Source organism: Dipteris shenzhenensis, chromosome 24 (genome assembly GCF_047967505.1).
Source record: "Dipteris shenzhenensis isolate YYH24624 ecotype China chromosome 24, Dip_SZ_1.0, whole genome shotgun sequence".
Classification (NCBI taxonomy): Eukaryota; Viridiplantae; Streptophyta; class Polypodiopsida; order Gleicheniales; family Dipteridaceae; genus Dipteris; species Dipteris shenzhenensis.
The window spans coordinates 27,260,708-27,284,820 of record NC_141619.1 but is presented as its reverse complement, the minus strand read 5'-3'; the positions used below and the strand labels follow the sequence as shown (position 1 = coordinate 27,284,820).

At 43.9% G+C, this 24,113-nt stretch overlaps 1 protein-coding gene across 2 annotated transcripts in view; it reads right to left on the bottom strand.

The window, feature by feature from the left end:
• Nucleotides 1-23,406, bottom strand: part of LOC147886435 (MADS-box transcription factor 23-like) — an 80,248-nt gene extending 56,842 nt beyond the window's left edge. Inside the window, exons 1-2 of one of the 2 annotated variants that reach the window (XM_087395683.1) lie at nt 23,218-23,406; nt 22,580-22,776 (exon numbers count right to left, since the gene is read on the bottom strand). In XM_087395683.1, coding sequence (XP_087251809.1) covers nt 22,580-22,761 — 182 coding nt within the window. In that variant the 5' untranslated portion in view covers nt 22,762-22,776; nt 23,218-23,406. The remainder of the gene's footprint in view (nt 1-22,579; nt 22,777-23,217) is intronic. The other variant, XM_087395682.1, reaches the window with a different exon arrangement.
• Nucleotides 23,407-24,113: the final 707 nt, after the last annotated feature.

The window sequence follows — 24,113 nt, the reverse complement described above, 5'->3', positions numbered from 1 at the left end:
CCCCCACAGTGGGCCTCTTATGCTACCAATATCCCCCTCTTCAAGGTCTATTATGCAGCCCCAGTACCATAACAGTCCCCACATTGACTCACCTGCCTTGAGGGGTGGGTCATAAATAAACCTAAGAAAGTCTGGAAGCTGCCGACATGGCAGCCTATGTGCTGCCCTTGTGGCAGCCTGTTCATCCCTCCCCTTGTCCCCTATTCCTCTACAGGTGTCACTTCTCCATGCTCTCCTCAGTTGGGGGATTACAAAAGGGGAGTTGACCCTTATTCTCTGACAGTTTGATCCTTACGAACTCCCTTGTGGCTAGCCAAAAAGGATACTTATTGTTTCCGCATCCTAGAAGTGAGACTGGAAGCATGGACAAGCCTGTATATCCCTCTGCTAACTGAGTGCTCTTGTCTGAGTTTGTACTAACCTTGGCCTGAATGAACTGAAGTCCAATATTTAGTGTATGACCTAACGATCGCCTCTTGATAAATGAAATTTTTTGTAAAAGGAGAATCTTGGAGTCTTGCATAGTGGCAAATAGGACCTTAGCTTCACAATAAGCCCTTTCCCCACAAAAAGCTTTGTGTACATCCAAAAGTGCATGAAGCTCATGTGCATAATAAATAGATAGATAAGGGGTTTGGGGGGATACCAAAACAAAACAGTACTTAGGATCATATGGCCTCCAAAAATAGTACAAACCTAAGAACTCAAAGAAAACGGGTTCTGAAGCTCCCCACTTTGAATTTTGATTTTACAATCAAAGGATTCTCAACATACGCAGGACTTTTAGATTTCAGACAACCTTTGTGCACCTTTTCTTTTTCGAATCAAGATCTCAATTTTTAGATTTCGGCCTAAGGATGGTTTTCCAACTCTTTCAACATTGCATCTGTTCTTTTCATATTTGTGATTGAAAATTGCATTCTGATTCATGACCTCAAACCCTGCAAATTTTTCTTAGCATAGTGAGTAGTAAAATCAAAAGTTTCAAGCAAGATTGGAGTGCAGTTCTCTTGTGCACTCCGTGAGGAGTAAAACAACTTTATGACTGGAATAACTCCCACCGAATCATTCAAATCCAACTTAAATCTACTGGAACAGTAGTCTCTCTAAATAGGTTTGGTCTTGAAGCCGTTACTCAATCAATTTGAGGAATACTTACAAGCAGCTGCAATGAATCTAGGTTTCTTAGGATTTTTATGGAACTTCCTATCTGCACAAAGATAAGAAAGACTCTTGTTGTAACTCTTCAAGACATCTAATGCTTCGTTGTGACCTTTTTGAGTTTATGAAATTATCATGTAGTGTCTCATGTGCTGCTTCTTGGGTATCAATTTTGTCAATGCATATCATGAGACATCTTTCAATCCCATAGTGAGATCCCCTCAACAGGACTAGACTCTCTAACATATACAATTTCTTTTATATATATATATATATATATAACACATCTGAATTGCTTGCACAAATTCACCTACTTAAATGCCCCTTTTCATCTTGCAATGCAAGATGGTAGAGGAAGTGCTCACAAATTTTTAATTGATATACTTGCAAGAATTGGCCCTGTGCACTCTATTTCTATCGCGCTTCCCTTGCAATTCAATTTAAAGTGCCTTTGCTAGGGAGTGAGCAAAAAAAGTGGGTGCCCCTATTTCAAACTAAGGATTATGAGGTCAAAAGAGCTCTTTGTAAGAACTCAACTTTGGAGGGGAGAAGGCAAAAAAGATAGGGTGTTCCTATTTCAAACTTGAGCCAAATTGGAGGGTCTAGCCAAGAATTATAAGGCCAAAAGAGCTCTTTGTAAGAACTCTCTTTGAATAAAGGACATTGGTCTTTCATCTGATCTACGAAGGGGGCTTTGGATTAGGACACTTGCTATGACCAATAGTTTCGATTTCGTTGCAAAGCACCATCGCCGACACCCCATTGGAGCGCTTGTGGCTGCAACCAAACTATGTGTCACAAAATTTGTTGATGCTCTATTTGCACATCCTATTATTGATTCCTTCCATATGATCTCTTGCCTTGGCAAACCCACGAAAGATCCAAGTGCATCAAACAAGTCCCTAGCAAACCTACGATAGAGCCATGCCAATATACACGACCTTCATGGAGCTAGATTGCATACAAACATGGCCTAATGTTGTGCGACAGAGATGCAATTGCGAAGTCACTGCTTTACGTGCCACGCCTAATGCTCCAAGCCCTTGCTTGCTCTTGTTCATGGAGAGAGAAAAGAAAGAAAGAAAGTTTATTAAAGTCTTTGGAAGACCGATGGGTCTATGAGACTGTGAAAATCCTGATACAACAAGCTCTGGTAGTGGATCTACTAAACGAGCATCCATACCATTGCAAAATGCAAAATGCAGAATGGTAGTACTAAGTCCTAAGTACAACATAGTCATGTCGATGGTCGACTATATATCAATCTCAGCATCATCATCAATATCATCATCATCATTGGCAGCAGCAAGATATTAGGATGGATGAGGCAGTGGAGGCATGAAGTCGGCAATAGAGTGTTGTCGGCCACTCAGAGGTGCAGTCCTGGCACATCTCCTGGTCATAGCTCTGCATCTGACCAGGGCTACTGTGACCCCCGTCGATTGGGCTCCGACTCTAAACAAGGAGGGGATGTCCCCAAGTGTGATCTGTGTGTCGACCCTCTGTCTGAGCTGTCGGGTCACAGGCTCTGGGTCACGGTCATGTCGAGGCCTCATCTCGTGGGGGTCCATGTGATCTAGCTGAAAGAACTCCGTGATAGAGCTCTGAGAAGGATCAGCCAAGGAAGAAGTCTGCTCCTCTATCCGTGCTCGGAGCATCCTCACACAGTGTCTAAGTGCATCATGAATGAAACCTGCCAAACACTGCTGGTCTGGGTAGGAGAGTTAATAGGCCAAAATCCCATAACTATCCCTGAAGAGGTTGTGGAAATGCCCTCCGATCTCATAATACACAGGACACCTGAAGATAAAATGTTCCTCTGTCTCAACCTACTGCATCTCACATAGTGTGCATATGTGCCTCTCCTTGGATAGTCGCTTTGCTATGCCGCTCTCGATGCGAAGTTTGTGTGAAGAGATCCGAAACTGCCCAAGAGAGATTCTCAACGAGTGGGATAGGTGAATCTGCGTGTATCCTGGTGGGTCAATGAAACCCTCCGCTGTAATATGTAAGAAGCTAAGCTTCAATGGGAGTTCACTCGGTCCCAGGTCCGAAATGTGTGTAGCTGTAGTAGATCCTCACGAATAACCTAGTTGACCTCGTGTGATAAGAGGGGAGAAAACAGAGCATCCATGATGTACTGGAAGGGAGATAGCCTATCCATGTGGAGCCCCAATCGCTCAAACCATCTCTCTGAACGTGCATACCAACACCTCTGGTCTCGTCGTGCTGCAAGTGTCATAGAAGAGGATAGAGCTATCCATGGTAGCCTGCTACGCCCTGAGGTATAATCCCCATATTCCCTAGCTCGGTACAAATACATGATGACTTGAAATGCAGCATCTAGCTATAAAGGGGGTGACACAAACTCAGCCTGAATGATCTGGTGAGGAACGGATGACTTACCACGAATCATCCGTGATAACATGAGAACCTATAGCCGCTCCACACGGGCCCACTTTGTATCCGACAAGTTTGGCCCCCAACAAGGACTGCCGTACATCCCCGCTGGGCGAACCAAGGAGTCAAAAAGCAACCCCTTGGTGCGTGGATCTTGAAAGTGCGAGCGGAAGCACTGCCTCTCTAGTCTGGCCAATGAAGCATACCCTCTACTCAAGCGTGTCTGCATCGCGGGTCTCATAGTGGAACTGGGTCTGGAGAAGAGAATCCCAAGATAAGTGTGTGATGAAACTATCTCAACAAATGACCCCGCAAATGTGAACTGCTCGTGACGCATGATGACTCGAGATGTATTGAAGATCATTACCTTGGTTTTACCCAAGTTGACCTTCAAATCATGAGACTCACAAAAGGACTAAAGTGCGTCTAGGTGTATCTGAAGCCCCTCTGCTGAGGAAGACAAGAGAGCCACATCATCTGCGTAGAGCAAAATCTGGATCAGCGTGCCCGCATGACAGCAATCTACACCTCCCTGTGTCTGCATCACTGCGACAAACAAGGTAGGCGACAAAGGACACCCTTGTTTGACCCCAATGGTGCTCATGATCTTGTCTGTCCACCAGGATCCTGCCCAAACTCTGCCTGAAACTCTCTCGTAAAGTGCCATGACAGCCCAAATGATCTCCTGGTCATAATCCAAGTCCTGTAGGCACCGTATGAGGCGGGCTCTCGGAACCGTGTCAAATGCCTCGCGGAAATCCACAAAGCAACAATAAACCCTCTGCTTCCGTGACCTCGCCTCCTCGATGATACATCTGACCGTGAGAATGTTCCATGATCACGTTGGAATCCGGCCTGTCCTGCTACTCTAAGTCCTCGACACTCTGCAAGTCTGCTAACCTCAGAGTCAAGTACTGATGCATAAATCTTGGACATGACATGTCCAATCATAATGGTCCTGTAGTGTGTGAGTCATGCCTAGGCTGCATGACTCATCGTGAAAATGGTTCCTATGAAGACTGCTCCCAAGTATGTGTAGGATTGCACTATCTCGATCTAGAAGGCAAAAATGACCTATGAGACCAAAATCTGAATACATCATGAAATACACCTGTATTGGGGAATTGGAGGTGTCTAGTACACCCCCACGTAGTGCAAGTAACAATAAGTGAATAAATGCCATAAGTGGCAGAAAATCACATGACATATGTGGGATAACTAATGTTGGAGCTGTTAGAACAACACTAGGGCTCTGCTCATGATCAATGTCAGGGTCTGATGGACCCTGGTACCCCTAAGAGATGTCTGAAATCTGCACTTGTTGCACCGTGTTTCCCATGCTGGAGCAATGTGCTGAAATATGTGGAGATGTGGGCTGGTGATGGGGTGTAGAAATATTGAAGATGTGAGTAAGCATGGTGGGGATCCCAACTGGAGTCTCGATGCTTCTGAAGCATGTCCGAGATTCGTATTTGCCGTCCTCTTGCCTACTCTATGTGATCGTCGGAGATGGCCTATCTTTGTGATGCAGCCAAGAGGGTGCCCTGAATGAGACGTTGGCTTCCTGTGCCCATAGTGACTATCCTTATGCAGATCCAACATGGCAGGGAGCCACCTCAAGGTCCCGTTATATTGCATGACTTGAGGAAAGCGGTTGAAGCTAAGCATCTATTATAGAGGAATGACAATAAGAGAATTGTCAAATGGGAAACTAAAGCCAAGCAAAAGGATCTTTTGGATAAAGGTTGCTCTTCTAAAGAGTTCTTCAAAAGTTTACATTATGAAAAGCAGCAGGCTTGGAATATTTGTCGGGTCTTGACATCAGATGGTCTTTAGACTTCTTCACGGGCAAACCTTGCTCAAGCGTGTGTTGATCATTTTGCCCAACAATTTGGAATCTGGAGTCCTCTTCACAAGAAGTTCTGTTGGCAAGACATAAGTTATTGCAGCATTTTTCTCCCATTACTACTCCTGACCAAGCTCTGCAACTTGAGACGCCTTTCGAAGAAAGAGAGTTTCTTGATGCTTTAAAGTCGTGTGGAAAATGGAAGTCCCCGGGTTGGGATGGTTTTACAGTGGAGTTTTTTCTGGTTTACGGGGATGCCCTTAAACATGTTTTATTGCATATGATGATATAGGGCTGCTGGTCTAACCAGAGAGTCAAATAGGATGCTGAAAGTGGAAGCAATGTCTCTCCAATCTTACAGTGGAGTTTTTTCTGGCTCACTAGTATGTTCTTAAACATATTTTATTGCATGTGATTATATAGGGCTGCTGTTCTAACCAGAGAGTCAAAGAGGATGCTCAAAGTGCACCTCGAAGCACTATCTCTCCAATCTTGCTAGTGATGCATGCCCTCGAGCTAGCTTGGTGTGAGCTGTTGGTTTCATACTAAGTCGGGGTCTAGATGAGTGAAAACTTGGAGTTGATGTGTGTGTCTAAGAGAGTCCAAATCTCCCTTTATATAGGCCAAGACATGGCCTCAAGGTGGCCGACCTAGTAGGGGGGAACGGCCAACAAACAGGTGAGCTGGTCAACCCAGATGCAGGCGAATCTGCAAGGTAGCTGACCTGCCATTTTATCACCACCTAGCTTGGGTGGCTGAGCTGCCAAGCAGCCTAGTTGCTACATAGTGCTGATCTGCTGCCGACCTGACATGTAGCACAATACCATATCATTGTTGTATACGAGCAGCCGTACATTGCCATATCATCATGCTGGGTTGTCATGTTAGCAACCGGCCTGTTTGTGGCTAAATAGACTTATTTCTCTAGTGCCCATTTAGAAATGTTGACTTCACGTCCTCCTAAAGTATTGGCCATCTCCAATGTGCAGCAATTGCAAGAACTATTCTGATGGGTATCATGCTTGCAGTCGGAGAAAAAGTTTCCTTGTAGTCAAATCCTTATGGATAATCATATTTTTTGGCTACTAGTCTAGCTTTATACTTGTCTAGTGCGCCATCCAACTTGTACTCTATCTTCAAGATCCATTTGGTTCCAATGACTTTTTTTTTGGTAGGCCAGGCCACTATATCCCAATTGTGGTTGCGGAGTATAATGTCAATTTCTACTTTCAATGACCTTCCAATGACCGTCAAGATCCATTTGGTTCCAATGACCCTTGTAGGCTGGGCCACTATATCCCAATTGTGATTGCGGAGTATGAGATCAATCTCTACTTTCATGGATTTCTCCCAATTTTGGTCACCCTTTGCTTCATCCAATGTCTTCGGCAGGTCTATCAGGGCATAATCCACCAAGTTGGCTTCATCTACTTGATCTATGATTAAATCAAGATCATCTTCCGATATACTATATGCCTCCATAGTCTCCATGCACCATCGCGCAACTCTATGGGATCTCTATTGTAAATGCTCTAAAGTGTGATGGCTCAACTTCTTCTTTCTTCACATCCATATCCTCATCTAGTGAACAACCTCAAGGCCACTGTGTGTCTTGAAGCATGATTCCTTTGGCAACGGTTGACATGCTTGCTTGCCCACCATTCAAGAGGCACATGAAGAATTATGGCACTCCACGTACTTGTTGTGAGAATGGAGGGAGCAAGAAAGCAAGCAAGCAAGAGAGCAGAGCAAAACGTAAGATTGCAATAGAAGAGATAAGGTGAGTACAAGTGAGGAGATGGTTTTGTCCAAGTGACAAAACCATACTAACCCACTAACTGTGGTTAGGGGGAAAAAACCTCCTAGTGAGGGAAAAGCGCCCCTAACTCACTTATTACATTGGCCACTGCCTAGAATATGCCAATAATTCTAACACCCCCCTGCAGTGCCAATGTGATGTACAAGGAAAAGATCAATCACCAAAAGAAGATAAGTTCAGGACACAACGAAATGCCTCAAACTTCTCACGTGGAAGTGGTTTGGTGAAAATATCTGCAACATTGTCATGTGTTGACACATAGATACTGATCTCTGCATGAAACTTCTCTGTGACATAATGATAATGAATCTCAATGTGCTTCGTGTGAGCATGAAACATAGGATTCTTTGCCACTGCTATAGCACTCTGACTATCAGTGAGAATTGGAGGAGGACTTTTCAATGAGAGATGAAGATTAGCAAACGACGCAGCCAAACACATTCAATTGTCGCTGTGAAAGCTGCCCTGTACTCAGCTTCACATGAGAAAGTAGCCACAGTAGATTGTTTCTTGCTCAGCCAAGAAATGCAAGCTTTTCCAAAAAAGAAACAATTACCACTAGCCTGGTGTCATAGTCTCCAGCCCAATCTGAGTCACTGTTAGCATGCATCTACAAGTCACCCCCCTGGGAAACATCAAACCATAAGACTTTGTGCCTTACAAAAAAGTGCCCCTAACTCACTTATGGATTACATTGGCCACTGCCTAGAATATGCCAATAATTCTAACACCCCCTTGCAGTGCCAATGTGATGTACAAGGTGTTGGAAAGGTCACCTCCCCATCTGTAAGCCCCCATATGAGGAGAGCATGGGGGAGGGAGACCTAGGGCAGTGCTCAACAGGAAAAGAGAGAAAGGGGCTGCCACATAGACAGCATCATGGCTGGTATGTGGGCAGCACATCTAGGACTGTTAAGGGCAGGACACAGGGCCAGGAAAGTACGGAGCAGAAGCAAGACAGTCTGGGACAGATTGCGCAGGATCTAGGACATGGAGGCGCACTGTTTGCAGAGGCGCAGACATGGCAGGGATTGCAGGCTCAGATCTGCAGCAAGGAATGTGACTGGCAGTGGGGAGGTGGCAGGCCTTTTATAGGCTGCATATTTGCCTTGAATGGAGGGCCAAAAACCCTGGAAGTTTGGGCCATAAAAGGCCTGAATTGTGAGCCCTTTAAGGGCAGTTTTTCCCAAGCAGACTGGGTTGGTTTTTTGTACAGACTCAGTCGGTTTTTGTACAGACTGAGTCGGTTGGCTGGCCAGGCCCTTGAGGGCTATATAAGGGGGCCATTCAGGCCTCATTTGAACATCATCTGGAGCAGCAATTCCATCAGCAGAAGAGCAGCAGCAGGGCTATCTTTGGGCCTACAGTCAGGAGGAGAAAGAAGTGCCTTGTGCTGCAGACTTAGCTTGCAGGAAGCTGCCCACCTAGACTGGTTTCCAGACAGCAAGGTGGAGAAGATCATTCTAGACAGAAAGTCTACTCACGCTCGAGGTGGAGCACGCGGACTCTAGTCTAGAGATAGCCAGCAGATAGGAGGAGGACTTTTGTGGTAAGATCAGAGGACCACACCATTGGTGGGACTCTGGATCTGTCTCTTTTGTATTGTGTCCATAGTTGTGGACGGAAATATATTATTTGGTGGTTTCTCTATCTGATTGGTTCATTGTCTATTAATGAGTCTGCACACCTATTGAATGCACATAAGTAAAGAAGTCTGTGATTCCACATCCACACCGCACACTGTGTGAGCTCCTGGGCATTACTATAAGTCTTCCGCTACGTGTACCCTCTGTTGGGTCTTTACTAACATGGTATCAGAGCCAAAGTAGAAGGCTCACAGGTGTGGGAGCCTGAAGGCAGGGACCTTGCTGAAGGACGACCCTGATTCAGAAGTTCTAGGGAATCGACTTCCACGACTGGAGGATTGTGCCCTTGCGAGAAGGAGGGTGACTCAGGTTCAGTTAGGTGCGTTCAGAGTTCTGGGTTACTGCATTTGAGTTTCGTTGACTTTGCTGTGCGGTATATACAGCAAAGATGTCGACAGCCTCTTCAGCCCCTGCTATCCCTTCCTCCTCCTCCAGTTTTCTCTCTTTCACTATCCCTAACTTTGGAGAGTCTGGGAACCTGGACGGGACTAATTACCCGATCTGGAAAGTGAAGATCCGGAGTCATTTAGTGGCTCGGAAGTTGTGGAAGCTGACCACGGGAGAGGAGTCGAAGTCGGCAGACATGGTGGACAGTAAAGGGAAGGTACTCATGGCAGTAGACAGAGAGGAGCTTGAAGCTTGGGAAGAAAGAGATGCCCATGCCCTGGCAATAATCATAGGGACTACGGCGGACTCTGTTCTTCCGCATATCCAGTTGGCCGAGACGTCAGTAGAGGCGTGGGCCACCCTGAAGGATCTGTACGAGACAGATAATACCTCCCGAATCGTGCTTCTTCAGCATCAACTCTACAATCTTGATTTGGAAGAAGGCGATACGGTACATAGCCATTTGACAAAGGTCAAGGTGGTGCGGGATCAGTTAGCAGCGATTGGTCAGAAGACAGACTCATGCCATCTGGCCTTGATGGTACTGAGGAGATTGCCTCGGAGTTTCAAGAGCTTTGTTACGGCTGTGACAGCAGGACAGAGAACCAAACCTCTGACATTTGAGGAGTTGTGTCCCTTACTGCTACAGGAGGAAGCTCGGGAGAAGCTCTACAACGGGGACAAAGATGACAAGGCGATGCTGGTGAAGGATTCCACAGGTAAGGGAAAGGGCAAGCCTAACAGTGGCAAGTCCAATAAAGATGACTCTGACGATGAGGGGACTTCGAAGAGGAAGCACAAGAAGAAGTGTTTCTATTGTGATACGCCCGAACATTTTGCAAAGGACTGCAGAAAGAAAAAGGCGGATCTGAAAAACAAACAGGAGTCTGACCCAGATTCAGAGGGAAAGGCCAAAGCTAATGTGGTAATCGAAGAGTTGTTCCTGGTGACATCACCGAGTGTTACCGAGGTCAGGTATGTTGATCCCGAAATCACAGTAAGGATGTCTGACATAGAGAGTTGGGTCGACGAGGAGTCAGATGCCTTTGTGAAGGTGAAGGACAGTATGGAGCGCTTGGTACCTTCCAGGTGTGTAGCTGTTGACACTGACACGAGGGTGGATTCCATGGAAAGCCCTAGGGTCTCATGGTCAGATGGATGCTGGACTTCAGAAGGGGACAGTACAGGATTACACAGGATCTTGGCAGGTGCCTCATTGAGGTACAGGGTTTGCTTTCAGAGCGAACATTCAGGCAGTACAATAGTCTGGTATGTATTTGATATTCTGCATTTGAGCCTTTATAGCATGCTGTGGAGAGATTCTGCTCTTCATTTGTCTCAGGTGATAAGAGATTGGAAGGAATTGGCCTTCTTCGAAGGCAGAAGGGGAAGTTTTGGTGCTTCTTCAAATCTCGGACGCAGATTGCTAGAAGGTGGTGGACAAAGAGTACTGAAGCCAGAAGAGTACCTGCTTGAGAACTCAGCGAGAGTTCATGGTCCAGGCTATCTGGATAAATTCATTGGTTGCAGACCTTGCCAAAGGAAGGACGGGTTGAAACAGACCCTCAGAGCATGGTGCTTGGAAGACTCCAGGTTGTTCACTCATTATGAGGGGGACGACTGGAAGATCGTGACGGCAGGGTTGCTCAAGTTCAGAGGCGGGAATGTGACTGAAGGAGGTGGTACCAGGAGGTGCTACCAGAGATGGACCTGTGTACCAGGATGGTGTGCGGAAGCAGAACCGGACCTGGTGGAGCAGGAGCCACTGGATGAAAAGCCAGGAAAAGATTGCGACACCGAAAGGTTCCAGAGGACTACGACCAGGGAGTTACTAGAGCATCTTCATCGACGTGTTGGCATTGGGCTGAGATGTGTCGGTGAGAGGGGGTGTTGGAAAGGTCACCTCCCCATCTGTAAGCCCCCATATGAGGAGAGCATGTGGGAGGGAGACCTAGGGCAGTGCTCAACAGGAAAAGAGAGAAAGGGGCTGCCACATAGACAGCATCATGGCTGGTATGTGGGCAGCACATCTAGGACTGTTAAGGGCAGGACACAGGGCCAGGAAAGTACGGAGCAGAAGCAAGACAGTCTGGGACAGATTGCGCAGGATCTAGGACATGGAGGCGCACTGTTTGCAGAGGCGCAGACATGGCAGGGATTGCAGGCTCAGATCTGCAGCCAGGAATGTGACTGGCAGTGGGGAGGTGGCAGGCCTTTTATAGGCTGCATATTTGCCTTGAATGGAGGGCCAAAAACCCTGGAAGTTTGGGCCATAAAAGGCCTGAATTGTGAGCCCTTTAAGGGCAGTTTTTCCCAAGCAGACTGGGTCGGTTTTTTGTACAGACTCAGTCGGTTTTTGTACAGACTGAGTCGGTTGGCTGGCCAGGCCCTTGAGGGCTATATAAGGGGGCCATTCAGGCCTCATTTGAACATCATCTGGAGCAGCAATTCCATCAGCAGAAAGAGCAGCAGCAGGGCTATCTTTGGGCCTACAGTCAGGAGGAGAAAGAAGTGCCTTGTGCTGCAGACTTAGCTTGCAGGAAGCTGCCCACCTAGACTGGTTTCTAGACAGCAAGGTGGAGAAGATCATTCTAGACGGAAAGTCTACTCACGCTCGAGGTGGAGCACGCGGACTCTAGTCTAGAGATAGCCAGCAGATAGGAGGAGGACTTTTGTGGTAAGATCAGAGGACCACACCATTGGTGGGACTCTGGATCTGTCTCTTTTGTATTGTGTCCATAGTTGTGGACGGAAATATATTATTTGGTGGTTTCTCTATCTGATTGGTTCATTGTCTATTAATGAGTCTGCACACCTATTGAATGCACATAAGTAAAGAAGTCTGTGATTCCACATCCACACCGCACACTGTGTGAGCTCCTGGGCATTACTATAAGTCTTCCGCTACGTGTACCCTCTGTTGGGTCTTTACTAACACAAGGAAGTGATCAATCACCAAAAGAAGATAAGTTCAGGACACAGCGAAATGCCTCAAACTTCTCACGTGGAAGTGCTTTGGTGAAAATATCTGCAACATTGTCATGTGTTGACACATAGATACTGATCTCCCCTGCATGCAACTTCTTTGTGACATAATGATAATGAATCTCAATGTGCTTCGTGTGAGCATGAAACATAGGATTCTTTGCCACTGCTATAGCACTCTGACTATCAGTGAGAATTGGAGAAGGACTTTTCAATGAGAGATGAAGATTAGAAAACAAACGACGCAGCCAAACACATTCAACTGTCGTTGTGAAAGCTGCCCTGTACTCAGCTTCACATGAGGAAGTAGCCACAATAGATTGTTTCTTAAGAGCTCAGCCAAGAAATGCAAGCTTTGCCCAAAAAGAAACAATTACCACTAGTGGACTGCCTAGTGTCATAGTCTCCAGCCCAATCTGAGTCATTGTTAGCATGCATCTATTAGTCACCCCCCCTGGGAAACATCAAACCATAAGACTTTGTGCGTTACAAATAACGGAAGATGCGTTTTATAGCCTGCCAATATATTGTCTTTGGGCTATGTATATACCTGCTCACCTGAGATATTGCTTACTGAATATCGGGCCTTGTATTGCACAAATAAATAAGGCATCAAACAACCTAGCTGTAAAGTGTAGCATCCACTGATTCACCTGCATCATACATAGTAAGCTTCAGCCCTGGCTCCATGCGAGTGGCTATAGGCTTACAATCTTGCATGTTGAACCTATCCAAGAGCTTTTGTACATACTTAGATTGAGACAGGGAGTGATTGTCTTCAAAGCCTTTGTGGGAGCCCGATTCAAAACATAATTGGCACACGAGGCCTTCGAGCCAAAATCTGTGAGACAACTTCTTACTATTAAGCATGCGTCTATCCATCTCCATGAGAGTGCGATTTTTCCGTTCAGCTTTGCCAATTTTGCTGAGGTGTAAGCCTCACTGTAAGCTAATGTGTGATGCCTTTCTCCTTCAAAAATGCCTCAAAATATTGAGACAAATATTCCCCCCCTGTGTCAGTGCGAAGTGTCTGCACCTTGAGTCCTGTCTCATTTTCAACCATGGCCACAAAGTGTTTGAAATGCATAAATACATCTAATTTTTTCTTCAAGCTATAGACCCAAGTATAATTGGTGTAGTCATCTATGAATGTAACATAATAGAGATAACCACCAAAAGTAGGTGTCCTCATGGGAACGCAGACATCATTGTGTATGAGCTGTAATTTCCGAGTAGCTCTTACTGCACCATCCTTTTTAAAGGGAAATCTATGCATCTTACCAAGGATGCATCCCTCACATGCAAGAGGAGGAGGTGACTCCAAAGGAGGCAATGCATCAACCATAGCATGCTTCTGAAGTGTCATCGAGCTGCCATAGCTCCATAACTCCACATTCTGCATGGCAACAGTGGGAGTGCTCACTGAAAGTGCAAGATCGGATCTTTTCTCATAAATATCAAGCTGAAAACGACCTCGATACAAAGTGCCAGACAACATCAAAGCATGCCATTCTCTTTGTCTCGGACTGCACACTTAGCATCATCAAATATGACCTGAAATCCTCCTCGATTGAGAGAGGACACTGAAAGCAAATTCTTCGTTATACCTGGCACATAAAGAACATCAGTAATTCTGAAATCTGTGCCATCCGTGGAGGTGAGTACCCACTCCACACACTGAATAAGAAGAATTGTTTGCACATGTCACCTTCTTTTTACGAGTCATCCTCAAGAGTGGCTGTAGTATCTGGACCAGCCACTTAGCATCATCAAATGTGACCTGAAATCCTCCTCGATTGAGAGAGGACACTGAAAGCAAATTCTTCGTTATACCTGGCACATAAAGAACATCAGTAATTCTGAAATATGTGCCATCCATGGAGGTGAGTACCCACTCCACACACTGAATAAGAAGAATTGTTTGCACATGTCACCTTTTTACGAGTCATCCTCAAGAGTGGCTGTAGTATCTGGAGCAGCCCCTGGAAAATCTGAAATGCAAGACAAAAAAGGCATAATCGTAACATCCCCTCTTTCATGTGCATTAGGAGCTGATGCATCTGAGACAGCCAATCCCGAATCCTTTTTCTTCTCCTTTGCTATTCGCTTCTTGCATTCACCAATGTAATGACCCGGCTTCTTGGACTAGTGACAAATGCCCTTCCTCTTAGGCTTCTCTACATCACCTTTAGCCTTATGAGAGGGCTGTCCAGAATCAGCTTTATGCTGATGTGTGGGCTGATTTCCATGTTGCTTTTGCTGCCCTTTTCCTTTGGGCCTGAACTTTTAAAGCATGGCATTCTCACCATCCTGTGTGGCCATGTTCTTTCTTGTCTGCTCTTCCTGCAACAAGAGTCCTACCAACTTGTGAAAAGAGAGGATTGCTACCCCCCCTCAATGACAAATTCAGCGAGGTATGGAAACCGAGATAGGCAAGAAGAGAATTCAGAGTGGTGGTAATCATCTCTGAATTTGGAATAATCTCATCTATATTCAGCAACCGTTCCCTCAAATCTTGAAGCTTGGTGAGGTGAGCATTCATGGAATCTCCCTCATCCATGTGTGTATGAGATAGCTCTCTTTTCATGAATGAGACTCTGGCATCATCATTTTTTGCTGCAAACATGCTCTCTAAAATATCCCAAGCTGCCTTCGAGGTCTTCATGACTGAATGTGAGGAATGATAAACCTCCTGACAGAAAGAGAAATAACCGAAAGAGCTGGTGCATCTCGTGAATCCCACCTTTTCTGTTCTGATGTGGGAGCCACCAAAGTAGCAGCTACTGCTCCTACCACTTGTCCTGCACCTTGACCTCTACCCTTGCCTCCACCTATTAGAGTGACAGGTGTGGCCACAGTTTCTGGCCTTGTCTCATCTCCATTGACATAATCCCAGAGATGTCTGCCAACTAGAATGTTACACATCATAAAGCTCCACAAGTAGTAGTTGGTGCCATCCAACTTATCCTCCTGTGTGAGGACTCCAAAGACCTCATTGGGATTGTCCTGAGCCATATCTGCCAGACAAATTAAAAAATGCAGCAAACTAGACAAATAAAATCCCTTCCTGGGATGTAAGATGCACAACCAAAGTTTGCAAAAAATTTGCCCAATATGACAATTGCTTTCACAGCCTATCAAAGGCTTGAGATCCACCAAAATGCTCTGCAAATGCCCAAAATATGCAAAGTCTATCTGCAAAAAGTGGCAAATGTCTGCAATGTGACTCAAATTGAGCTCGAAACTGCTTGCAAAGCTCCCAAATGATCTGTCCACTGCCAAATTGCATCCGAAATGCAAAAGCCCCAAATACCTGCAAGAAATTGCAACTAAAAGAGGGCAAATCGACCAAAAGCCCCAAATTTTGCAATTATCTGCCAAAGCCTCAAAGTCTGCATCGCAGAACCAAAAAGGCCCAATTTTCTGGAGCGGATTCTACAACCTGACTGCAATGCTTGCAACAAATAAAATGCCCCAAATATTCTGCAAAATCTAAGCCAAACAATGGCTATCTACAAAGTGCACCCGCCAAAATCACCTTCTAAGGTAATCCTGCAAGGCAAAGAAAACTCGCACAAAGTACAAACTCCTACGAAAGTACTGAACTAACAGTACATTAAATGTATGGACGGTAGAGGTATGTACGGACTGTACGTCAAAATCCGTACGGACGGCGCAGGTGTGTACGGACGCAAGGCGAGTAGTTTCCGTACAGGCGTACGGACGAGCTTTGCAGGAATGTACGAAACTGGAGATGGAGTTGTACGGGATGTACGGCTAATGCTGTACAACGACTGTACGAACAATGTACGGGCATCTGAGGCAACTGCAGGAATGTACGACGAGCTTCCACGTGCGGTACGGCTCTGACTGTGCAACGTGTACGGGATGCTAGTACGAACGGTGTTGCACGGACGGGCTGTACGGGACAATATGACAGTTGAGCATAGGACTGTACAACCAAAATGGCGACAGATTTCCGTACAGTCGTACGGACTGTGCGGATGATGAGGTACAGGCTGAAGCTTTGAGATGCCGACGTGGAGGTGTGAGAGCAGATGCAGGAACAGCCTGCTCTGATACCAAATGTGAGAGTGGAGGGAGCAAGAAGCAAGCAAGCAAGAGAGCAGAGCAAAACGTAGGATTGCAATAGAAGAGATTAGGTGAGTACAAGTGAGGAGATAGTTTTGTCCAAGTGACAAAACCATACTAACCCACTAACTGTGGTTAGGGGGAAAAACCTCCTAGTGAGGGAAAAGTGCCCCTAACTCACTTAAGATTGGCCACTGCCTAGAATATGCCAATAATTCTAACACTTGTATCTTGCAGTGACTTCTGTATGTTCAGTGTGCCATTCTGTATCGGCAGAGTGCTGACTAGATGTGGACCCGTAATTTTTGATGTTTATACAAAAACAACCAGCAAATGAAAAGCCCTTCAAGAAGGCATCGACTCACACAATAAGATCCTCTCCCTCACCTGTTGTACCAAGAGACGTCTTGTATTTGCTTGCTATCCATCCTTGGCACCAGATACCCCCAATTCAGCTAGCCTCACCAGAAGACACTTGGATCTTTCAATACCATGCCTACATCATTGACATTTCCAGTGTCAAATTTTAGGACTTTGCAGTGCACACCTACTCCTTGACACCCGTTTTACTATTATCAATATTGCAACATGGCATTGCCCCCTCTGCCAAATTTCCATAATTGGCTCCATCCTGCTTTGTCATCACTTGCTCCACACTTCTTCCCTTCCAGGATGAGTATCTTCATGAATCAGCGCAGACCTTCCAAGCACAATGGTATAGATTACAGTGCTGCAGCCCGTCCAACTTCTCCACTCAGAAGACATCTACACTCTTGACACTCCACAACAAACACCTGCAGAAGCATATCTTTCAATTGCAGTAGAGTATGGCTACCCTATTGGCTCAAGCTCAACAGATTCAGACTTTGAGATCCAGTCCAGTTCATGAAGACAATACACCTCCTCCGGATGCTTGATGCTTGAACATGCAGATCTTATGTCTTTATCGTCTCCTTCATAGAAAAGAATTCAAATCAAACTTCCATTAGTCAGAGAAAATGCCCCATTATTGACTAATGGCTCGCAAAGATACTCTTATACATTGACACAGTTATGCTCCCTATTGAAAGACAATCCCTTTCTCTGGTAGTAGAGTTGCTGCACAGATGGCAAAGACATAAGAACGTGGGAATCTTTCGAGCATAATCTCCATAAGCAGTTTGTGCCTACTAATGCAGACTTTCAAGCACGCACGCAACTTCGATAGTTGGAGCAAATTGGCTCTAATCTGCCCATATCTCCCACAACACCAGACTGGTACTGGAGATCGAAACTGTCAAGTGACTAAAACTGTCAAGAGCGAAAAAGGGGAAATAGGACTAAGGCAAGTTTTAAGTAGAATTCAAATGAAACAAAGTTTCTCCTCCCACACTAAGAATCTTTCATCTTTAGAGGAGCACATATCAAAATCAATGAGAACTCTGCAAATCCCATTGCATATGAATTGTCCATGCCAACTGATCCCTCAGTTTGGTCTTCAAATGAACATGGTGTTTACTAACATATATCAAAACGAAAACCCGTTTGAATAGAAATAAGTGTAGTTGTACAAGTATGGCCACATCTATTTTTAACGGGTATGCACACGCCCTAAATATGACAAGTACACAAATGCAAAAAGAAAGTTGATAATATGCCATTTTACAACATGATATGAATATGGTCAAAGGGTAGTATGAATTCTTGGAATAAACAAGCAATGATGATTATAGTGCATCAAGGTATGAAATCGCTTGAATGGTTAGCGACATGCTACTTTAGTGTCACTCCCTTGATAGAGGAGTGCTTTAGGGGATTTTCTGCATGTATTTTTGTTTTTAGGGAATTCTTTAGTGCTCTCACTCCATCCTTCCATGTAAAACAAAGAGGGATGCCTGCGAGAATTCTCGCTCTCTTGTTTATGAATGAAAAGTTGGAGAATATATAGAAAGGGTGTCTTAATTGACACACGCACACAACGTAAATGCTAAAAGCTAGAAAACCACCTCTATACTCTCGTCTTGAAATTTTTCGTAGGTTGACAAATTGAATGTGAAAAATATGCAAGCACATTCAATGGAAGTAAATTTTGACCCCCCACATGAATCAAATGAAAACAAATTGAAAGCTTAGATTCTTGATTTTAAGACTAGTCGTGGCCAAGATTCACTTTTATGATGATCTGACAAACTCTTCAAGTTTAACTCTACATGGAAAAAGGATATGGATAAAACTTATAAAGTGGACTCATAATAAACTTATATATATACTTTAACATTTGACAACATTGTCCACTACTAATGTCTTATTTTTAGCCTCATAAAGGGCATTCAGGCTTGTGGGACCTACTATAGCATGGATTGAGAATCTATGACTGATGGGGGCTAGACGTGATATTTCCACATGACTTATAGCACACATATGTAAGAAGTGAGTTATCATTAGTAGTCGGTTTATGATTAGCTATTTCTACAAACGTTTTTTAATTTGAGTGTAAGTTGAAAAAACTACTACCTACTATTAAAGAAAGTCATACTTAGCACATAGTTTTATGCCTTTTTACATGTTCTAAACTTTACGGATTGTACAAAATAATCTTAATGCAAGCGTTAGGAGGTGTGCATACCAAAGTATTAGAATGTAATGAACCCTCTCAAGGGGTTCAACATAGAAACTGAATGCAACATGTGCATTCAAGGGGTAATATGAAAGCCCCTAATCTATAAATGTTAGGTCTTTAAAAGGATTACTCCCTCTAATTTCACTAAGAACACATTTTGCCAAGATGTTTAAAAGCCTATTGGTCTTGGTCTTGGTATCAAGTCCAAACAACTTTCAATGTACCTCACTTATACTTTATGAGTAGATTGGAACATGAAAACATGGACACATGCATGTGCATATCACAATCATTATTTTTTGAAAATTGTTGTGTGTTGACCCCCTCTTTAAAAACATTCTATGATCAAATATATAAAAATTTGACATTTTCATAGAAATGGATATTTTTTGTTCGCTTGAAATCCACACATGTGATTTATCTTATGTGAAGGGTAGAGTGTATAAGACCATGTGACCATATGTCAATTACACAGACTTACTAATCATAGAGATGTTGATATTAAAATATATGTAGTGATGTTTGACTATCAAACCAAGCAAGAACAAGTCTCATGAAAACTAGGATAAGATTAATACGGTTATGTGGCTAGGAAAGTTGCACAATATGCTTTTGCATGACAACATAATGCCTAAGAGACAAAAGGCCAGTAACTATTTGACAAACCATGTCGAATTGATCTACATACCTTCAAGTTATTGCCTAGTATTTTTATCTGTAAAGTGCTCTCTCTCTCTCTCTCTCTCTCTCTCTCTTTGCCGCCAACACATTTTAGCATTTTGATCTTAGGTCCTCAAAATTGAATTTGATTTGAAGATCATTATAGGAATCTCCTAGTTCCTTGAAGTGTGTTTCTTGGAATAACTAGATGCACATTGTGAGTAGGGTTTTTTAATTTGTCATTTTATCATCAATTAGATTAAGATTTGCACCTCCTTTTCGAGCACCTTTCCAAAAATGGGGAATTTTTTTGTTGCCTCATTACCGAGGAGAACACTAATAATGAGACGACGAAATGGATGATGCATGTTAAAAGAAAGAACCAATTAAAGTTTTATTTTAAAAAGATCATTCATGGAAACCAAAGAATGCCTTAAAGCAATGTAAGCAAGAAGACTAGGACAACTTCACAACTTAGATTCTAGTTTTAAACATTGAGTTGCCTTCACAATCTTTAAGTAACCATAAATAGTAAAAAAGAAGACAATCTATACGTTTTTAGCTAATGAGTACAAGACATGATCTCTATGCTTGGCATAAGGGAAACTACTTTTGCGTAGGTTAACATGGTGAACTCTTATTGAAGCATCAAGCAATTTTGTTCCAATGAGGTCATCTATGGCAAAAATGAAAATCATATAAAGCACCTAGTTTGACATAAATCCAGATTTTGGCTAAAAGAAAAGTCCCTTTTGAGCTGCCTTAATATCAAAGTATACGTATGTTTACATATAGACACTAATTGTCGATCTGACCTTGTGGAAAAATACCAAATGGATCCATTATATCCAACAAAGTATGGTCACTAGAGTTACAAACTTACAATGTGTGTTGGTTGACATTGTGGCCAACTATCGTTTGAATTACCTTAGATTTTAACATTCATCCTTGAGGAAAGCATTCTTTGAGCTTGCATTTGTGGGAGTAAATATTCATCCATATCCTTATGCAACTACTTGATGCTCTTCATAAGTGATTCATTGCCCCCTCCCCCCTGTTATTGTGTATACTGGTCCATTTGTAAAAGTTGAATGGCTCAAGTGAACTTCAAAGTGTCTATAAACCCACTCTAAATAGCACTAGTCTTGGTCGGTGATTGTTCATGCAATCATGATCATTTTGTAATAATAGTACATATTCTACATCTTGGGAGTTTTAAATGCAATTGAAAACTATGATACCTCCGATGCTTTTTTTTTAAAATTGATATTTAACTAAAAGAAAACTCATGAAATCCTATTTTAGAAAATCAATATGCTAGGCAATGCTTATCAAACCATACTTCAATAGTTAGTTTTGGATTGCAAATGCATTCTTTAGGCTTGTAGAAGGGTATTTCACATCTCGAGCCTACTCACCTTACATTAAGGCTTACAAGTCAAGGCTATATAAAATATTTTGTGCATAACATTCCATACATATATGAGAATTTAGTGTGGAGTAGTTGGATAAAAACAACTATGTTTCTATATTTTTAAAAAAATATGTAGGTAGAATTCACACTCGTCTGCGGACATGGGCAAAAAAGGGATTGGCACCAATGAAATTTGAGAGCCCCCTTTTAGGCCTTTCACACACGTCCGTTAATGGGCGGCGGCCATTCCTACGTGGAACGTGGAAGCTAAAAAATAATTTTTTTACGGGTGGCCTCCCAAGGCCGCTTATGAGCTTGTCCGCCTTCAAAAGTGGTAGGTGATTGGTTCTTCCAAGACTTGAACCCACGACTCAATGCACTAGTCTAAAGACACTACCACCAAGCCATCTCTGATTCGTGCATAGATTTCCCAGTATTAATCATATAACAAGAACTTGTCCGTGCTGTGTGAATCCCACAGCAGACAATCGCTCAGACTGCCACAAACATCTGCATAATTCTTTCATTTTGTCCGCGGATGTGTGTGAATCGAGCCTTACACTAAATTTGTTAGTAATATTTGTTTTCAAAATGTAACTTAAAAGAAATACCGCTTTCAATATATTTATTTATTTTAAAAGAAATTATAAGGGTTCTTTGCAACTTCTATTTTTCTACTTTCATGCCAATAATTTATTTTAGTAGAGCAAATATTAGGGGCTAAATTATAACGGTGTACTATATATATAAAACAAAATCTTCCATATATACATGATGTATATATTGTGCAATAAAGAAAGCCATTGACATTAGTCACTAAAATGTAGTTCATGTGCGACTTTGGTTAGTGTACAAACAATTGAAAGTCCCATGACTTGTAAAGTGACAACAATAATGGCATGTATCGATGCCAAGTCTTAATATTGTATGGTAGTCAAGCTAAATTACCAATCAGTATAGTACGTTCACATATAAGGGCCGATTTCCAAGAGCTGCTTCAAGAATGTACTTGTTTGCAACATCTCCTAGCCAAGGTCAACACCTCGCATGCAACTTTAGACATTTATTTTGCACGGCTCCTAGAATCTCTCTCTTCTCTTCGCTTCTCTATCTCTATTATTCTAATCTTCTCTATCTCTTCTCTATCCCTTCTCTTCTCTATCTCTTCTCTATATTTCTAAGAGAGAAGGGTGCCATGTGGCGAGCAATGGCACCATCTTCCTTGCAAGCTGAGGCCGTGGCATGTCCCCTCTCTGATTTCAAAATCACCAGCCTAAATCCCCTAGCACATTTAATGCTCGTGCTTTACAGAACTAGGTAATAAACTTAGGTCAAAGTAGGGGAGGCAGAAACTTTGTGCTCGCAATGAGCCAGCATGCCAAGGTAACGGGAATACCGATCCCCATCTTGGGAGCTGCATGGGCGTGGCGAGACATATACTTGATACACTGGAACCTATTGATACAATCCGTCTGAACTCTTGTGGGGAATTTCAGAGATGAAATCTCAACTATTTCCCATCAGAAGCATCACAACCTTGTTATAAGACTCAGAGAGTGGGCAGTAATACCTGGAGCTTGCATATCGGTGCAGTTTCCCGTCCGTGGAGAAGAGAAGGACGCCAACCTCCGCATCGCACAAAATCGACAAGTCATTGGCCTTTTTCAACAATCCACGGCGCCGTTTATTGAATGTCGCCCTCCTGTTCCTGGGGTTTTCTATTTTCCCAATTTTGATCTTGCGTCGTACCATCTTCGCGGTCAGAGCCTGAAATATAAATTAGTTAGTGGTTAGGGTGATGTCGAACATGCCATCGGCGTGGAGGACTCTCTGCTCTATGACGTCGAGGCTATCGGCGACACTGCCTTACGGGGGGCCGGGCATTTTTCACAGAGTGAGGCGATCCGAGTGCCCAAAGGATATTCTATCTAGGAAGGAAAAATAGATAACCCTGTACAACTCGCAGCAAAAAAAAAAAGATAACCCTGTACAAGTGCCAGCAAAAGAAGGGGTATGATGGCGGAGCGAGAAGTTGAGCTGGGGAGTGAAGCTCCGAGGTGACGAACGATGATGCGGGGGGTAATGAGGAGTGTGAAAGGGAGCTGAGTGAGCTACAACAGTTTACGGGGAGGTAGTGGGAGATGAGACTGAGAGAGATGATAGCTGGAGGAAGGAGATTGTTAGGAAGAAGAGAAGAAAAGGACAAACCTGAAGAAGCTGGAAGGTGATTGAGCTGAGCGAGTATATCACAGTGGTATAAGGCGATTGAGCTGATCCGCAACTATCACAGTAGTGAGCTCCAGTGAGCTTGCAGCTGATTAATTATATACACATAGACTGGTCTTTTTACATAAATTGACGACGACTGCAGTTTGGCACACCCTAACAATTTGCCATCATTTCGAGAAGAAAAAGTTTTTGATTCAGCCGCTTCCGCTTTTTCCAGGGCGGGCCCGCATACAGACAGGACGAGGCCGGGGCTACGTGCCCGCAAACAAACTGGAGCATTTCGCCAACATGGCAAGTCGCTATTAGCTCCGACATTCGTGCTAGCCCACGGGCTTGCACGCGGGGTTTCTTCTTCAAACGAATTTAATGCATGGTGGGCCTTCAATCTATGACACATGAGCCAAGTTCTCACCGCTAAACCAGTGTGTATGCACCCCCTGCTCGCCAAAAGCCTTATCATTTAAGCTTGGGCGGGCGGGGCTTTGGTGTGTAAATACCCCTAAGGCGATTACACACTGCCCAAAGCCCACCCAAGCGAGAGTAGGCTTAGGCAGTGTGTGGGTTACACACCTACTAGACAAACTAGAGTGAAACATTCCACCTTTAATGACAAGCACGTGGAAATGCCTTCATGGTTTAGGCTAGCTTTCTCCTGATTGGAAGTTCAGGTTTGAATCCTATTGTCAGACCTTGGCCGCCCTTTGAGCGAGGGAGGCTGGCTACCCATGATTATATCCACCCCTTATTTTGTGCAGCGAATCAGGTAGCACCCCTTGTCTGCCATGACACTGGTGTGTAACCTGCCTCTTCTTCGAAAGAGAAAATCGGCATCTTCTATTCACGAAATTTGGGCTTCAGGCTCTATGTTGGGCGGC